The sequence below is a fragment of the Patagioenas fasciata genome, chromosome 2 (assembly GCF_037038585.1).
Source record: "Patagioenas fasciata isolate bPatFas1 chromosome 2, bPatFas1.hap1, whole genome shotgun sequence".
NCBI classification, from domain to species: Eukaryota; Metazoa; Chordata; class Aves; order Columbiformes; family Columbidae; genus Patagioenas; species Patagioenas fasciata.
Window position 1 is genome coordinate 142027575 of NC_092521.1, and position 16502 is coordinate 142044076.

General features: G+C 37.2%; 1 protein-coding gene across 1 annotated transcript in view; it reads left to right on the plus strand.

The window, feature by feature from the left end:
- COL28A1 (collagen type XXVIII alpha 1 chain) overlaps positions 1 to 16502 on the plus strand; it is a 57551-nt gene that overhangs the window by 18391 nt on the left and 22658 nt on the right. The window contains exons 13-23 of the mRNA XM_065832574.2: positions 2759 to 2827; positions 3824 to 3892; positions 5090 to 5158; positions 6085 to 6153; positions 7703 to 7771; positions 8253 to 8321; positions 9448 to 9516; positions 10616 to 10687; positions 12574 to 12642; positions 13200 to 13271; positions 13915 to 13983. Coding sequence (XP_065688646.1) covers positions 2759 to 2827; positions 3824 to 3892; positions 5090 to 5158; positions 6085 to 6153; positions 7703 to 7771; positions 8253 to 8321; positions 9448 to 9516; positions 10616 to 10687; positions 12574 to 12642; positions 13200 to 13271; positions 13915 to 13983 — 765 coding nt within the window. The remainder of the gene's footprint in view (positions 1 to 2758; positions 2828 to 3823; positions 3893 to 5089; positions 5159 to 6084; positions 6154 to 7702; positions 7772 to 8252; positions 8322 to 9447; positions 9517 to 10615; positions 10688 to 12573; positions 12643 to 13199; positions 13272 to 13914; positions 13984 to 16502) is intronic.

Below are 16502 nucleotides of genomic sequence, written 5' to 3' on the forward strand. Positions count from 1 at the left end.
TTGTGGGGGTGAACTTGCCAAGGAATGATTTGTGGCAGGAAACATCTCTCAAAGTCACTGTGCTTGGGAAGCTCTGTCAGGGGCTGTCAGTTGTTTCAGCTGAGAGATGAGCTTGTATTTATCAAACACCGTTTTTCAGAATGGAACAGGTTCCTACACCATTTCAGAGGTTTAGTTTTGACAAAAATAGACCCAATGTGCTTAGTGGTGTTTCCTGTGCCCAGAGTAGCCTCCTTACACATAATGGTGCTGCATACTGCTGAATTAGGGGGTTTTTTATTTTTATCTGATAGATTTCTGGGTTTAATATTTTCTCAACTTTGCCTGTCTTTTGCATTAATTCTCTGGTGCGTGCTAATACATCATGGCACAACAGAGGTTCCAGGCTGCCTTCTCCATGAAAGAAATGAGGGCTGTGAATTTGAACAGCTAATATTTAGCACATCGCCTGACCTTACAGCAGCCTGTGCCTATTTCTTTCTCACTGAGGCACCTTGAAGTGGGCAAGTCCACCCTAACCAGACTGTCTCCAGGTCCTGAAGCTACGTGGAGCTTTATCTGTTATCAAGTGGAAAGCTACTGAAAGGAGACTTGGTGGTGAGCTAAGGGAGCCTATAGGCTGAAAGGCAAAGTTTCTCGGGCACCAGGCTGGTGTGCTTAGCTTAGCGTTTTTCCAAAGCCCACGCTTTGTGCATCTTGACCAACTTTGCAAGAAGCACAATGGTGGGTAAAAGCAGCAGAAGCATCTCTGTCCTTGAGGGAATGACTATGCATGGAAATTCGCTTGCAAAACTTTCTACTGAAGCCTTAATACAACAGTTTTACTTGTATATCTCCCATGGGGATGACTTTGCCCTGGAAGCAGAGCATGCCATGGGGCTGCATGTGTGCAGATACAGCACTCTGGCTTTGCTGGCACAGTTTTGCCACCACACTTCTATTACACATATTGATGCACAAACAGAAGCTGAACTTCCATTGATGCTTGTGACCTGTTAGCATGAATGAAATTCAGAAGCCTAAATTACTGCCACTGGAAATTAAATGGAGACTTCTAAGTCACTAAAACTATTCTGAAAATGTTTAGTTTAGTATATATTATTTTCTAAAGAAATAGTATAAAACATTTCCTTACATATTTCCCCTACGTCTTGTTTAAACAGAATCAGCTGTTGCCTTAAAAGACAACAGTACTTAAAACAGAGAGTTTGTAAAGAGAATTAAAGCGAGACAAGTACAAGCTTTGGTTATATTATTCTTGGCCTTCCCTAAATTTCCTGCTGATGGGAAGCACTTAATAAAAATAGGGTTTGATCAGTTGATTTAAAAAGAACAGTTTGTTCAATTCCAAGTTAATCCCATGGAGGAGCTGGAAGTCTAGAAGATGGGCCATTTGAGGGATTGTTGTTGTTGTTTGATCAGTTTCAAAACAAACACAGGAGAAAAAGAAACAGCTATGAACATGAAGGGTCAATTTCTAATTGGCTTTATATCAGTAAAAATGTTATAATTTATGATAATCTGTGTACATGTCAACCAGGTTTTGACTCTGGCCCAAAGGCTCCATGAAAATATTATTAGGAATCCCAAACAATAATGTCTACCTAGTAATACAGTAAACTTTGATGTATTCTTTATTTTGGGAACAGCTACATGACAAAATCCACGTTAAAGCAATGTCAATGTTGCTAATATGCTGTCAGTGCGCTATGTGGAGATACATGTACAATTCTGCTGAGTTATACCAGCTTTCTCTGATTTTCTCTATGCCTTTTAAGACTTCTCTCCTCATGATGCTGTATTAATTTATTAGATTATGAAGGTGTGCTATAAAATCTTGTATTTTGAATAAGAACTGAATTTCGTAGCTGCTCTTCAAATGACCTTATTGCCCTGTAATTGAATGAAGACTGGGCATCAAGTTCCACTTTATTCTAGGTTTAAAGTTGCAGCAATAGCACTCCAAGTGCATAGTTATCAGAAATTAAGCTTCAATGAAAATCTGTTCATTTATTTTTACTGTATATTTCCATTCCTGCATCTTATCTTCATTCTTTGGCACATTAGAAACTGATGGTCTCTGGAGAAATATCTGGCTTTGAAGTAATTTTTATGCTTCCATTGACCTCTCAAGTGCAAAAATCTCATTGAAAGGTTTCAGAATGCAGCATAGAAAAATTTTCAGTATATACAAAATTTCAAGCCCCAAAAAGGAATACGTCCCGAGAAAATAAACACATTTTGATAAAAAGCATTTTTAATACTCATGTGGCTACATTGGCTTCATTAGAAACACACTAGACTTGGAAAAGAATTACGAGCTGCAAAGACAGCAGAAGGAACAGGATATGCAGTTGCTGCTATGGGAAAAACCTTGAATCCAACATTAAAGCATAAAGCACTGCTAAATTTCCAAATGCCCGTTTTTTCTAGCAAGAAAAGAAGCTGAGGAAGCACCACATGGTTGGATAAGTCGAGGCCAAAAATATTACAAAGAACAAATATATTTTTTATCTTTCCTGATGTGTATGAGAGAATGGTTTTATAACATTATTACCTATGCCAGCAACTTGTATAGCCAGGATATTGACCCCGCTCTTAATCTAAACATTTCGCTTATACAGACTTAAAAAAAAAAAAAAAAAAAAAAAAAAACAACACTTTAAAAACGTGTTTCTGTAGGCCTAAATGAGGCTATGGAAAGACACTTCGTGGTTCCATTTGCATTAATAGTTTCTTTCAATTTTTTTTCCTTCAGGGAGAGCAAGGCCCTCCAGGTCCTTATGGTCCTCCAGGACTCTCTGTCATTGGAGAGCCAGGACCCAAGGTAACTCTCAGTAACATGTCTGTTAAAGTGCTAACTATGTGCAGTCATCTTTTGGGTTAAAGTTCTCAGCTGCTGCTTTTTCAAACTCAAACTCTTATCATCTAAATGTAAAATTGATACAATATAGATAAGATTTTGTACTTGCATAGGATGGAGGTAACAGACCTGCCTTTCCAGCATGTCTAAGTTTTGATCGTGATCCCATTGACACAATAAGTCAGAAATAATACCATTTAAATGGGAGTTAAATATGTGAGTTCATTTTCAAGCACTAATAGATGATTGCTCTGATGAGTAGACTGTACTTCAAGGCATAGAAATACACCTCAATCCCTGTGACATACAGTGAACTCAAGATTATTATTATAATTATTATCATTCCAGAAGGTAACATAGTTTATGGAGAAGGAATGTCATTCCTAGTATCTGTGCTATTCTGAGGAGAGATAAAAGCCCTCTGTGCTCTTATTCTTGAAGAACATGATCCTCAGTAAATTGGAGGAATTGTGAAACCCTATAAATAGAAGATACAGAAACTATGCAGTTCCTGGAGTTCCAGTGTAATCCCTTATTTGGCTGAAGCAGGCTTCAATTCGAGTGCCTAGAGAGAGGCTATGGTGAGGATCCTCCACACCTGAGCATTCCTACCTTGTGGTTGAGTTGCATTTCAATCAAATTTAGCCTGACTTCCCCCCTCCACATCCCCGTCACCTCTCAGGTCCTGCACTTTTAAGCAGTTACCCTTAAACAAAGTGGTAACACCGCTTTGCTGTTGGTGTGAGGGCTGGAATATGGTATGGTGCTCCAAGTATTAACCAAAAGGTACTCTCAAATGCTTCTAAATTGTCATTTATACTTGTTTTACATCAACAGATGTTACATGTTTTGTTTCAGACCTTTCTTGTGACATCATTAACTTATTATATATACCTGTTATGCTTTTCCAAAGCATCGAGTTAAATTAAGACTGAAATTTCTAACATTCTTTTTCACAAGGGTGATAAAGGCCAGGAAGGTAAAATTGGACTCCCAGGACCTTCTGGAGTTGGTGAGCAAGGATTACCTGTAAGTCAATGATAAATGCAATAGAAGTGTAAATAAAATAAGTCTTAGTGAACGAAATGGATTGACAACAGCTATACTGGCTTCTGATTCTATAACCCCCCCTATACCTAGTCTGCAGCAGCAAAAATGTGTTCAGCTGTGCCAGCCCAGTATTGCACCGGGTGGCTTTACCCAAGTGAGAGAAGAAAGCAGACTCCAAACAAGTTTTGAGGAAATTAAAAATTGCTTGCTCCATGTGAGCAGGATTGCAGTATCCAGTTTTCAGAAAGATATGGAGTTGTATATTAATAGGTGTACTCCTACTTATTTTAGTTGAGGATAATCTTTAAAAATTGTCTAAAATCACATTTTAAGAAGATGAAAATCCAAAAGTTGAGGCATTTCTCACCTCCTTTGTGTACTTTGGAGTGCATCGAAAACAAAGACCCAATTTATATGCTTTTAGATACGTCTTTATATTCTGAATTGCAGAACTTTGGCAAGCTTTTTGTAAAATTGAGTTAGTGCTCACTGGTTTTTCTTCCTGAAATGTATAAAATGTGTGGTTCCTTGTAGATTTCATTAAAAATCTCAAAGAGATTGTCAATTAAGAAGCCACGAATATGGATGGAAGTTAGATTCATCCTAACAGTATTTTTAAAAGTCCCTTTGTGGCTGTAAAAGACACACCAAAAAATGTAGAAACTTTTTGCTTAATCAAGAGCATCCTTAAAAACTCTTTATTAGCTTTAAATAATGAAAGATTATTATTTTTTTTAAAAACAGAAAGTATTACAATTCAATTATTTCTATACTTGTTTAAAACAAAATGGATGTTTTCTAATTTTGTATGTTTAACCTGCTGCTTTGTATGGAAAAAAAAAAAAACTATGTTCAAATTAATGATTTTCTGAAAATCATGAAATTCTATGAGATTGTAGGGAATAAATTTCACAGTGGTAAATGTATTTATTATAAATTAATCTACAGGTTCATCTGGGTTTTAAGGGCACAATCTTTAGACATTAATTATGTAGTTCACACCATTATTTCAATTAAGGGTTGCTACATTTCATTTTAATTGCTTGGGTTTAGCCAACTGTTACGGAAGCATTTTTACTTAACAGTGTCATAAGAACCTATACTAACAAGTTAGAAAAAATGTCAATAGAAATGGAATTTCTGATATAGTGTGAATATATTTTTGGTTTTTTATAGGGACCACGTGGCCTTGAAGGTCCGCCAGGTGAGAAAGGTCTACCAGGAGAGGGCATTCAAGGCCAAAAGGTAGTGTTATGGAAATTACGTTTTTTAACATTGTAGGCCGAATTTGCAGTAACGTATAAGTTATTTAAGACCACTGATCATTCCACCGGTCTCAAATGTCAGCTGATGGATCTTGGTCTTCTGAATCACTGTGCTCTCTGAGTATCCCTCCGAGTTCAGAAACTGTATCCAGATAATTACAAAAAAAGTTGCATGGTCCCTCTAACAGTAGTAAGATAATTATTCTCTTACTTATGTGTTTAATAAGGTACCTTATTTTGGTAGCATTCATGAGATAAAATGTTGTTTGAAAGACTGCCTAGTTATTTATGTTCTGTATTGGAAGAAAACATTCAGTAACTGTTTTCATTCTGTGATACCATTTTGGGAAACAAAAAGATGTTGTATGAGTCTCTATGGACAATTACTTCATTAAGGGCACTTACTAGGCTAATATATGTGAACATTCCTTTTGAAAAAATAAGTACAAACAAGCAAAGATCGTCACAACTGGGCTTCCCATCAAAATGTATCCCTCTGTTTTAGTAGCTTCAAGATTCTCTAGAGTCTTGAACTACTAAGCAAATAAATTTTTCTTCCTTTTATGGGAAAGATGGTACTTGTGTCCTTGCATCAAGTTCTCATCTGCTCGCTCTGAGTAATGAACATATTACCACATTTTCAAAATGTAGCTTCCTTCTTCCTCGTATTTAATTTTCTCTTTTAGAAGTCCTGCGTTCAACTACACAATGAATGAAGATGAAGCATGTAATTAATTGTAATTGAGTCACTTTTCTCTAAGACTGATAATTCCATTGACTATTTTTCTTGTTCATTTGTAAATAAATACTTTTCTCCTCATTATCTACATTATGATGACCAGTTTATCTGGAATAGTATCCTTTATAAATTCCCAAATACAGTTACAAAATGGCACATATTTCCAGGGTGAAAAAGGCTCTGAAGGTATGCCTGGTCCTCCTGGACTGCCAGGTCAACAAATCAAAGGTGACAAGGTGAGGAACATAATATTTTTCTAATTGTATCTATAGTTAATTATATTTTTAGTTAAATTAATGATTAATTATTAACATAATATCACAATAATAGAAAGGTATGTTTTACCTGGAATCTGAGGTACTACACCATTCCATGCAGCTCCATATACTGTACTAATCTATACAAGTAGTTGAGCCTGTTAGTGTTAACTGAGGGCACTAAAGACTGTATTCAATGCAGTTGGGAATATGAGGGAAGAAATTGACTTTTTTCCTCCTAAATTTATTTCAGAAATATTGTATTTTAAATATTTAAAATTTTTTAAAAATTTTTTAAAAAGATAAAAAACTCTTTGAGTCATCTAATCTAATGGACCCAGGACAGAAAAAGGAACACTCTGGCTTTTGAAATTTGTTAGCTTTCTGGTGCCTAATCCCCCAAAGTAGGATCCAGAACAAATGTTGGCCTGATGAGATTCCTGCCTGTATCTTGTGCATCCCCAGAGGGTGGCTGATGACACATGCCAAGGTGTCCTACAAAGCAGAGGCAGCGATTCCGGATCCTTTCTCTCATGATTATTGCCTCAGTTCCTACTGCTCCCCATTGGTTTCTTTCTCTCCTGTCCCCATGTCTTCTGCTCTCCTCATTGCCCCACACTCAGCTTCAGTAAGAGGAGAGGACAGCACTCACATCCCAAGTTGCTGACAGCTTCATCAGCAGGGAGTGGTGCTTCACAGATGTGGGAAGTTTAACTTGAACTTACTGATCTCACCGTCCAGTCAAATGGCTCTCCAAAATCTTCAGAGCAACCTAGGTGGTGTGGCGAGGTCTGGTTTGGTCAGTCTGTGAGAGAGAAGCTCGGTGAGAACCTGCCAGACCATCTAGCTCAAGACAGAGCCATCTTATTCCCATGTCTGTGTAGGAAAAATGCAGCGATGGCCAGGACAGTAGACATTTGGGACAATTTCAGTAAATAAATGTTTCTGGCATATATGAAAGTAACTATTTTTTGTTTTCTAGGGACTGGTGCCACACATCCTTGACACCTTCATGGGTGTGTGCCATTTCCAATACCCACATCACCTCCCCATGTTCCTCTGTTTCCATGATTCCCTCTGCTGTAGTTCCTCTAGTCCATCCCCAAGTGCTGTACAATACCATTGCAATACCATGTGACAAAGATTTTTCAAAAATACCCTCTAGCTGCTCTGTTGACACTGGCAAGTTATTCCTTTGAGAGCTGTGCGAGAAACTGTGTACATTTCTGTACAATAAAATCTTTAAAATTAACCTCAGTATGTAAAGATAAACTATGGTTTTTTCTGATAATAAAGTTATTACTGTGATCATCTTGTGTTAGAAATGAGACAGAGTTTGTAGGTAGGAAGGGGTATTATTTTTATTAGATCAGTTGACTTTCAGATATACTAAACACATTTAACTCAAACGAAGCAGCAAACTTCACGCTAATACAGCTTGGGGGCTGTTTCTTTGTTTTTAGTTTAAATATGTTAACCAGCTAGTGTGGATTATTCCAGTTTAACTCTTGAAAATACTTTTGTACAGGGTGAACAAGGTCAAGTGGGACCACAGGGCCCAGCAGGACCACCAGGAACAGGCAATCCAGGAAGCCAGGTAAGCCTGAATTTTGGACATGTAATGAGCATCTGCATGTAGTTTTCATGTTATACTGTATCAGAGCTCCAATTTTGATGTAAAGACATTAAAAATTTCACAGTGAGTTTTCATTTTAGAAATTACCAAACTGATCTTTAGGCAAAACTTCCAAATATAAGTGATTCCAACTGATTTGAGTGGTCTTAGAATCAAGCAAACAGAAATTTGGTCTAAACTGCTTAGTCATTTACATAGGAGATAAATACATTGCTTGGATGATGACATAGTATAGATAAGAGTTTCACAAAGTAAGAATCCACCACTTCTGAATTTAAAGTGCTTTGAAGGAAAAATAAAACCAAGATTTCAGAACTAGGCCTGAGGACAGGCAAGAAAATCGTTTTCTTTAAAGATAAGATAAAGTCATCATTAACTGAAAGATGGTGAATTTTGGATGTGGAAGAATGGAATGCAGCAACTCATTTCTTTTGCTTTGTAGGGTATACAGGGTCCCCAAGGAAACCCTGGAGCAAAAGGATCTAAAGGTTCTGGTCTGCCAGGTCCAAAGGTAATGACTGAGACATTATTTTTTTAAAAAATAGCACCAGCAAGAAACAACAAGTAACATATCTTTGCCAGGCTTTTCAAGAGTGTGTTTGATGAGATGAAAACCTAATTCTTCATTAGAGATAACAACTCGCTTTTCAGTCTTTGAGGGAAAATCACCCATGCCATCAAGGTGTTCCCCATATGGAGCATGTGGCATGTGCTTAGCCTCAGCCCTTCATCTTTGTGGATGTGGAAAGAACCTGGAAGTGGACTGAACACATTTATACAGTCCTAAAATTACATTCAGTCCTTTGAAGGCAACCACAAGGCTGATGTGGCCCCGGTGAAAATGAGTTTGACAGCCCTGGGCTAAGCAATTCCTGCTCTCAAAGCCCAAACCTCTAGTGATAAAGTGTCAGCTGAGCACCCCAAGGCAAGAAAAAGAGAATTGATGAAGTACTTAGGAGAGCAAGTGAAATGAAGAGCTGTAAAGCAGGAATGTGATTTGTAGTCACCTTGATCTACAAAAGGAAGACACCAGTCACTGTAGCAAGAGCAGAGAGAACTACAATCATTTTCTTCTGGGCATTACTTTGGCATGTAAGTGGCAGTTGCAGCAGCAATGTTTAATATTAATGTAGGGAAAAATAGGGAGCTGTGAAACATGTTGTATATGAGGACAGTTTTCTTAGTGTGAAAAAGTATTTTAAAAGGCAAAATTGAAACCAATGAATTTCTATTTCTTTAACTGTTTTAGAACTACTGGAAGGAAGAATCATGAGAGTAAAGCTTTATCTTAAACAGAAGTTCTGATTTTTCTTTATTTAGATTCACTCTTAATTCAGTGACCAGAGTGTGTTTGATATAGTGGTATAAAATAGAAATGTAAAACACATTAAAACACTTAAGCTTGCAGTGGGCGCGAAATCTAAATAAAACAGATGCAGTCCTGCAAGATTGGGGAGTTTTAAAGAACAGAATTTTCCAGTGGAAAACTGCTTGGCTGAAAACTTAGAATCATAGAATATCTCAAGTTGGAAGTGACCCGTAAGGACTCTGCGTGAAAAGCAATTAGTGAAACAGTGCAAATAATGAATGAAGGTAAATTGTGTTCCTCTGTTAAACAAAAGATGTTTTGTTACCAGGGTCAACCAGGTGAACCTGGACAAAAAGGAGAACCAGGAATTCCAGGGATTGGCGTACGAGGACTTAAAGTGAGCCTATTATTATTTTTAACTGCTCCTTACAGCGTCTTCTAATTCTTTCACTAGTTGCTGATAAACTAAGAAGATTTTTTAATATAAATCAACTATGATCAAAATAAGGAATTTCAGTGACAGATATTCCCTTAACTTCACAGTTTTAGGTTTTAAACTCAAAATACTGCATTAGAGCTCTCAACCTCTCACCTAATAACATCACAGCAGCCGTAAATGAAACTGAGTTTTCCCGTGTGTTTCCAAAGGCGGTGAGGTATTTCCAAGGCCAGTTAGAAATGTTGCAACCTCTGTTCTTCTGCAATGATTGGAAAAAAAACCAAACAGTCTGTGTGACAATGGTGGTCATACTGCCTAAATGTTAGAAGAGTTATCAAACACTTAAAGCTTTGACTTCAGCTACCACTTTAAAGACTGTGTACTATGTCCTTAACAATTTAAGTAGAGCTTCCAGAACGCTGGGTAAGGTGACACAGACATCTTGGTTTTGGTGATTTTTCCCAGAGTCATGGAAGAAGCACTGTGCAGGACTAGTTCTTATAGATAGTTTCAACTCTTTGTGGCAAGTCTCAAAAGTAATGCCTTTACCAGTTCTACCATCAGTGAGGTGATAGTCTCTAGTCAACAGCTCCAGTCATGGTACAAACCAGTCTATGAGCTTTATGCAGTTCATGCAATGCATGTGGTCAGATAGACCAAAAACTGTAAAGCAAATTCAAAAGTGAAGTGAGCAGTCTGCACAGGCATTATTGGCTGAGCATTCCTTAAGTCCCAAATGTTTGACTTTGCAAGGAAGTTACATTTGTATCATTTGTTCTTGTGCACAAAATAAACAGCATTCAATCATGTTTTTACCCATGGAATAGATGTAAATTCATTCAATACAAAACCAAGATTGAAGAAGTAGATGTGGAGCTTTGAAATAAATTTAAAATATCTATTTTAGATTGTATGAGTAAAAAAAAATTACTGACTCTATAGAATATTTAACTTACTGGGAATAACAACCTTTATTTGAGCAAAAATATTGTACGTCATGAATTAACATTTCAACATTATATCAGCATGCAGATATAATTATTTATTCTTCTTTAAGGGAGATACAGGTCAAACAGGACTCCCAGGAGAGAAAGGTGTGCATGGGGATCCTGGGAAGTCAGGGGAAAAGGTAAGGAAATATATTTTTCTGCATGTAAAAGGTGTAGAAGAAAGAAAACAAATTATTATTTGGAGATATGCGGTGGTAAGTTCATCCTGGGGGAGGGCATGTGCCAATATTTTTGCCAGGGAAAAGGGACCAGGCTCGTTGAGATGTTTCCAACAAACTGTGTGAACAGTGGCTACCATCTGAATCAGCAGCTGATTTAGTTGCCCTGCCTTTTGTGACCTATTGACTACTGTTAAATTTCACAGTCTTCTCAGAGAAGAGATAGCTTGTGTCTTTAGCCTGTTCCTAACAGCTGGTTCAGATTTTTCCTGACACCAAGAAGTCATGCTCAAAGTGATGTGACCTAGGACATCCAGCAGGGTGGTGAGGTGTGGCTGAAGTTTGTCAGCCTGGTACAAAACCATCACAAACTGCTGCAAGCACGGCTGCTTGCTTCCAAGGGAAATTCTGAGATTTTAAGAGAAACTCTACCATATTGGGAAAGAGAATCATAAATTCAAAACAGTCAAAAGAAATTTAGAGGAGTGCACAGCAGAGTGCCAAAAATAGTCAGTTAAGAGTAAGTTAAATGGAGGCTTTTTAATTTTACTCATTCCAGAAAGAATGAGCTGCTGAGTGAGCAAAACTCAGTTGCTGCTGTGAATTCAGGCGTCTCCAAACTCTGCAACTGTGCAGCTCATCAATGAGGGCAGCAGCTGACCAACATGTAGCTCTGATGAACTGAACAAGGTTCAGAGTAAGCTCATCAGCATTTTTTGACTGCAAGTCTCTAATCAGAAAACATCTGAAGATCTGTAATAAGCACCTAGTAATATTGCAACTTTTTTTTCATCTACAAGAGCAGTGCAAATACCACAGCCTAAGACAGTAAGCCTTCCACTGTAAGAAAATGTATTCAATTTCTGTTGTCAGTTATTTTTAAAAATTTGAAGTCTCCCACTATGTAAGTGCTCAAAAGTGAAAATCTCAGTGTATCAAAAGGGAAACATCAGCATTAAGAGTAAGCATTGGGTTAAATTTACAGGTGGCTTTTGTATTTGGGATTGCTGGGGTTTTTTTCTCTTGCATATTGACTTTATACTGATGATCATCTTGGTGCTGTCACCTTCACTGTTGTAATTCATTATAAGTGAAAATGTTGTTAGTACTGAGCTACCTTGGGTGTTCAGGACAGTGCAAAGAACAGCTGGTGCCTGCAGTTAGTAGCACAGAGATGTTACAGCAGCTATTTGCAGGTGTGAAGTGGGACCTAGACTGAAGCCATCAACAGGAGGCTCTGTAATGCCACTTCCATCAACAGCTCGGATCAGAAATAAGTTTTTAAGCTTCATTTTAATTTGGTTTTAACTTTCTGAATTACCTACCGGCATTCTGACATACTAATCTGACTTATATTATACAGAAATATTTTGTAGATAATATTCCGTAACAGAATGTTTTATGTGGATTATTTATGAATTATTTGAAGTAGTGTTGCTGGCAAATAGATGCAGTCTGGATCAGCCTTTGTCTACAGAGTTGGCCCAAATGACTGCTTCTTAGAAGTTGTTTGTCTCAGAATTGATCGACCAAGACATTGTCTATAAGTTTGCAAGCATTTCTCTTCCTCATATGAGTATATGCATACAATTTCTCCTACAAAAGACTCATGTAATTGCAAATGACACTATTACAAATGTCTGTGAAGTAAGGAATATGAATGCAGGAGCGTAGAAGGGGGCAGGGTTAAGAAGACAGAATACTGAATTTTTTGCAGGACGAAGTTTTAACCAGACATTTACTGACATTTTCAGGAAAAGTGTTTATGCAAGCATTGTTTCTCATAAGTCTGTTGATTCAATAAAGTTACCTAAATGAAAATTAATTAACCATTTAATCTCTGTTAGGGAGAAAAGGGAGATCAAGGTCCAAGAGGCCCAGAAGGACCCCCTGGCAAAGGAGATGTAGGCCAAAAGGTATGGCTTGACATGCATCCTGGAGAAATACTACAAATTTTATTTGTAAAAGCTCAGATTCTGGACCCTTTTTTCATTCATTATCTCTTAAGGAGCAACTGTATTTTACCTGATGTTTTAAAAGACTTTAAGAGAGAGCAGTGTATTCCTTAGCCTGCACAAGTGGAACAAAGATTAGACTATAAACACAGACCCTAAAGTTAATTGTGCAGTAGAGATTTCATAAAAATTCAGTACAGAAAGTTAGGAGGAGACAAATTATCTGAACATGCTCACAGGGAGAGAGAAGGAGCTAAGAGAAATTATGTTACAAGTTAGATGTGTAAATACCAAATTAAAAGCTGGAAACATGTATCAATACACAGACAGCTTTTATCTCTCCTCCTAAATGTAGGAAATTTGGAGCAGATTCTAGAACTGGGATTTCAGGTGAAGTGGAGCATCTAAATACTTTCTAATTACGGGCAACATTGTCATCCTATTTTTTCTTATTCGTGTGTCTCCCAGTTGTGAGTAAAACTTTGCTGTGATTGAAACAAAAGGTTTGTTTCCATCAGGGTGATCAAGGAGAAAAAGGATCCCAAGGACTGATTGGTTATAGAGGAGTACAAGGCCCAGCTGGACCAAAAGTAAGCTTGTTCCTTCAGAGTAATCCTTCACTTTGTGTTTTATAAAAGTATCTATGGAATTTAAGTAATATACCAATTTCTCAAGCATCTGATGCTTGGAGACTAAACAGAAAAAAGGAAAAGCAGAAATATTTCCATCCCTTGTCCTGAATGACACAAAAAGTCCCAAGGAGAAAAAGAATTGGTAACCATATAATAGAGACCTTATATTTATGTGTGAGCACTGAGAAGCTAAATTAAAGTTGTCCAAGTGATTCTAAAGATCAGCATTTCACAAAATTTTTTTTCGAAGCATTAGCTTTCTACTATAACATTTTGTGATTAAGTGTTGCTCTAAATGACACAGAAATTGAAATAATACAAGTATTCTGGTTATTCCATTGGCTTTGTAAGCTAGACACAAAAAATTATGAAAGTTAATGAAATACATTGTTCAACCAATTGTTATTTACAACATAAAACATGGACCAGCTTTCACAAGAAGAGTAAGTTTATTTATGTTTTTTTCCCAAATATTGTCTATTTTGTAGATAGATCTATGTTATAGATATTTTTATAATATAAAGTGTTGAAAAAATTTCTTGCTACTTGTGCAGAAAATGAAACTGTCTGTTTAAATCTAGATGATACCATTTTGTAACAGGGTGAACCAGGAGAGAGAGGACCACCTGGTGTCACTGGATCATCTATTCAGGGACCTGCTGGACCAAAGGTGATTATCTGATACATGTTTGCTGGAGACCAGAGACTGGAAAATTTCTAGTGCATACATCTGTCAAAAGAATATAAGTTAATGTCGAGGATTTTGATTGCGGGGTGACAATAAAACCGTGGCAGATGTATTGTTGACACCCTCTCTCCCCTCTTCTCCCTTCAGCCCTTCCCTCTGCCCCCTTCCCACTCAGGACAGGCGATCAGGAGGGAAAGAAAGACAAAGAGAAGAGAGTTGGAAAAATTAAAAATGTTTTACTAATGCTGCTAATAAGAATAGAGAAAATAATACAAAATATACAAAACCAATCTTGAAAGTCTCAGCAACTGCAGAGCCAGCACCCGAAGTCCTGGATTAGACTCTGCAGCCAACCGGAGCTGGATTCAGTCTCTCACTAGGCCTCAGTTCGCAGGGACAACTGACAAGGTCCTCTCCTAATGTCGGCCATAAGCAAAAGGGATGAGATCCTCGTGATCTCCCACTTTTATATGAAGTATTCAAGTGAATGGAATATTATACTCCGTTGGTCAGTTTCTTGGTCACCTGTTTCTCATTGCCCCTCTCGTGAGATGTGAATCTGTTCTTATCAATAACTTCGCATTCCATTGCTAGGTTTACCAAAACATATATCTGTTTCTCCAGGAAAATGCAGCTAATATGAAGGCTTTAGCTGACAGGCAAAATTCACTAAAAGAGAAACTTGTTTTTTAACAAAACCAGGACAGTTAAATAAGTTAAAATTCCTTGTTGTAGTAACAAAGATGACTGAATTTTAGAAATAACAACTGGCAAATAATAAAAATTAACAGAGTGTGTTTGAGGGGTCTTTAGAGGATACTGAACTTAGTATGTGTTATTACTTCCAAAGTAATTTGTTAAAAAAAAAAAAAAAAAAGAAGAAAAAGAAAAATTCTTCTTGCATTTTGGTTGTGTTTTGGCCCCTCTTGTGAAATTTATCACTTTGAAGTTGGTCGTTGTTGTTGTTGCTTTTGTCGTTGTTTTTGTTTTTCAAATTTACTCTGTACTTTGTTTCTTAGACTAAATGTTTCCTGAATGTGGCAACAAATCTCTGCGGGAATGTGTCTTTGTATAGTTCCAGAGAGTTACATGCTAAACTAGATGATTTTGTGGAGATGAATGTTTGCATGTTACTTCCAAGTGAACAGCTGACCAGTGGATACTAATTTAGATTAAATGTCATATACGAGATAGCTACAGCTACATCCACCTAGTTTTCTATATTGGAAAAAAGTACCTGAAATGAGTGGGAGTTGTCCTGCTGAGTAAAATAAGTGGATTCAGCAACAGTAAAGCTAACTCAAAGTTTTTAAAAACAGTTGAAACTCCTTTTATTTTTATTTTAAGAATAAAATACTTGCTGTTTTTATGATGTGTACAATGATCATTAGCAATTGTATTCTTGAAATGTCCTGGTATCTGCAGTAGTGAAGTGCATTATAGATTTCTAATGCAAGGAATCCGCATGTTTTTTAAAACTGGGAGTTACCATGGTCTGAGGTCTTTTTAGTACATCTCTAGGTATTTGATGTAGTAGTGGATGATTGCGAGAGGTCTTAACTCCTGGACAGACATGGCTGCGTCCACTGGAAATTTATTTATTTTAAGCTACACCCATGTTCAGGGACTAGAGTTGTATTTCCCCTGACAACTGTTACGCTGCTATTAATATGGAGACAGTAACATTAGAGAGCTGTTTTCTCTCAGAGTCCTTTCTATGGTTACAACTGATCTGTGGTTTTGATAGAATATGTGATCTGCATTCCCTAGTGAATGTTTGGTTAAATACTGCCTGTCCTTCTCACTAGTGCTAAAAATTCCAAAAGTTTAATCGAAAATTGAAATTTTCTTCCTAAGATCCTTAATGTAAAGTAAAACATCAGTTGCCATAGATTAAACACTAGAAGGAGTCAAATTTTGCTCTGTGAAGGGATAACAGGAGGAACTTGAATTCTAAACCCGATTGCTCTCCAGGAAAGACACTGACAGAGCTAAGATTACCATGCAGTTATACTGGGTAATATTTGAGGAAAACCTCAAGTATCTTCCTGGGTTTTCAGACTGTGGAGTGTGCAGTTTTGAAGTGCTGCACCATTGAATCTGTAGCCTTTCTAAGCATACTCTGTGTCAGCACTTGTCTTTGAATTTTTTTGCTGTTCTCTATGTGCTCTGGCAGAAACAAGGTTATGCATCCTGGCTTCTGTGGGCGTAAGCAGGCAGAAGCCACAGGTGAGTCTGGCCACTGAACCTGGGTTATGATATTCAGCCTTCAGCTGAAAACTAAAAGCATCAAGTTATTCATCAAGGCAGGACAAACTCTTTGAGAAAGTTGTGGAGAAGCAGAAGTATAAGAGAGGTCAGAATCAAGGTAGTAAAATCTTCCTCTAGAAATACTGATTTCGTATTACCCAGCTCAATAATTGTCACTGCCAGAAAGAATTGAATAGTTGTTCTTTTCTGCAAAACTTTGGAAATTAAAACTGAAAATAATTAATATGGTT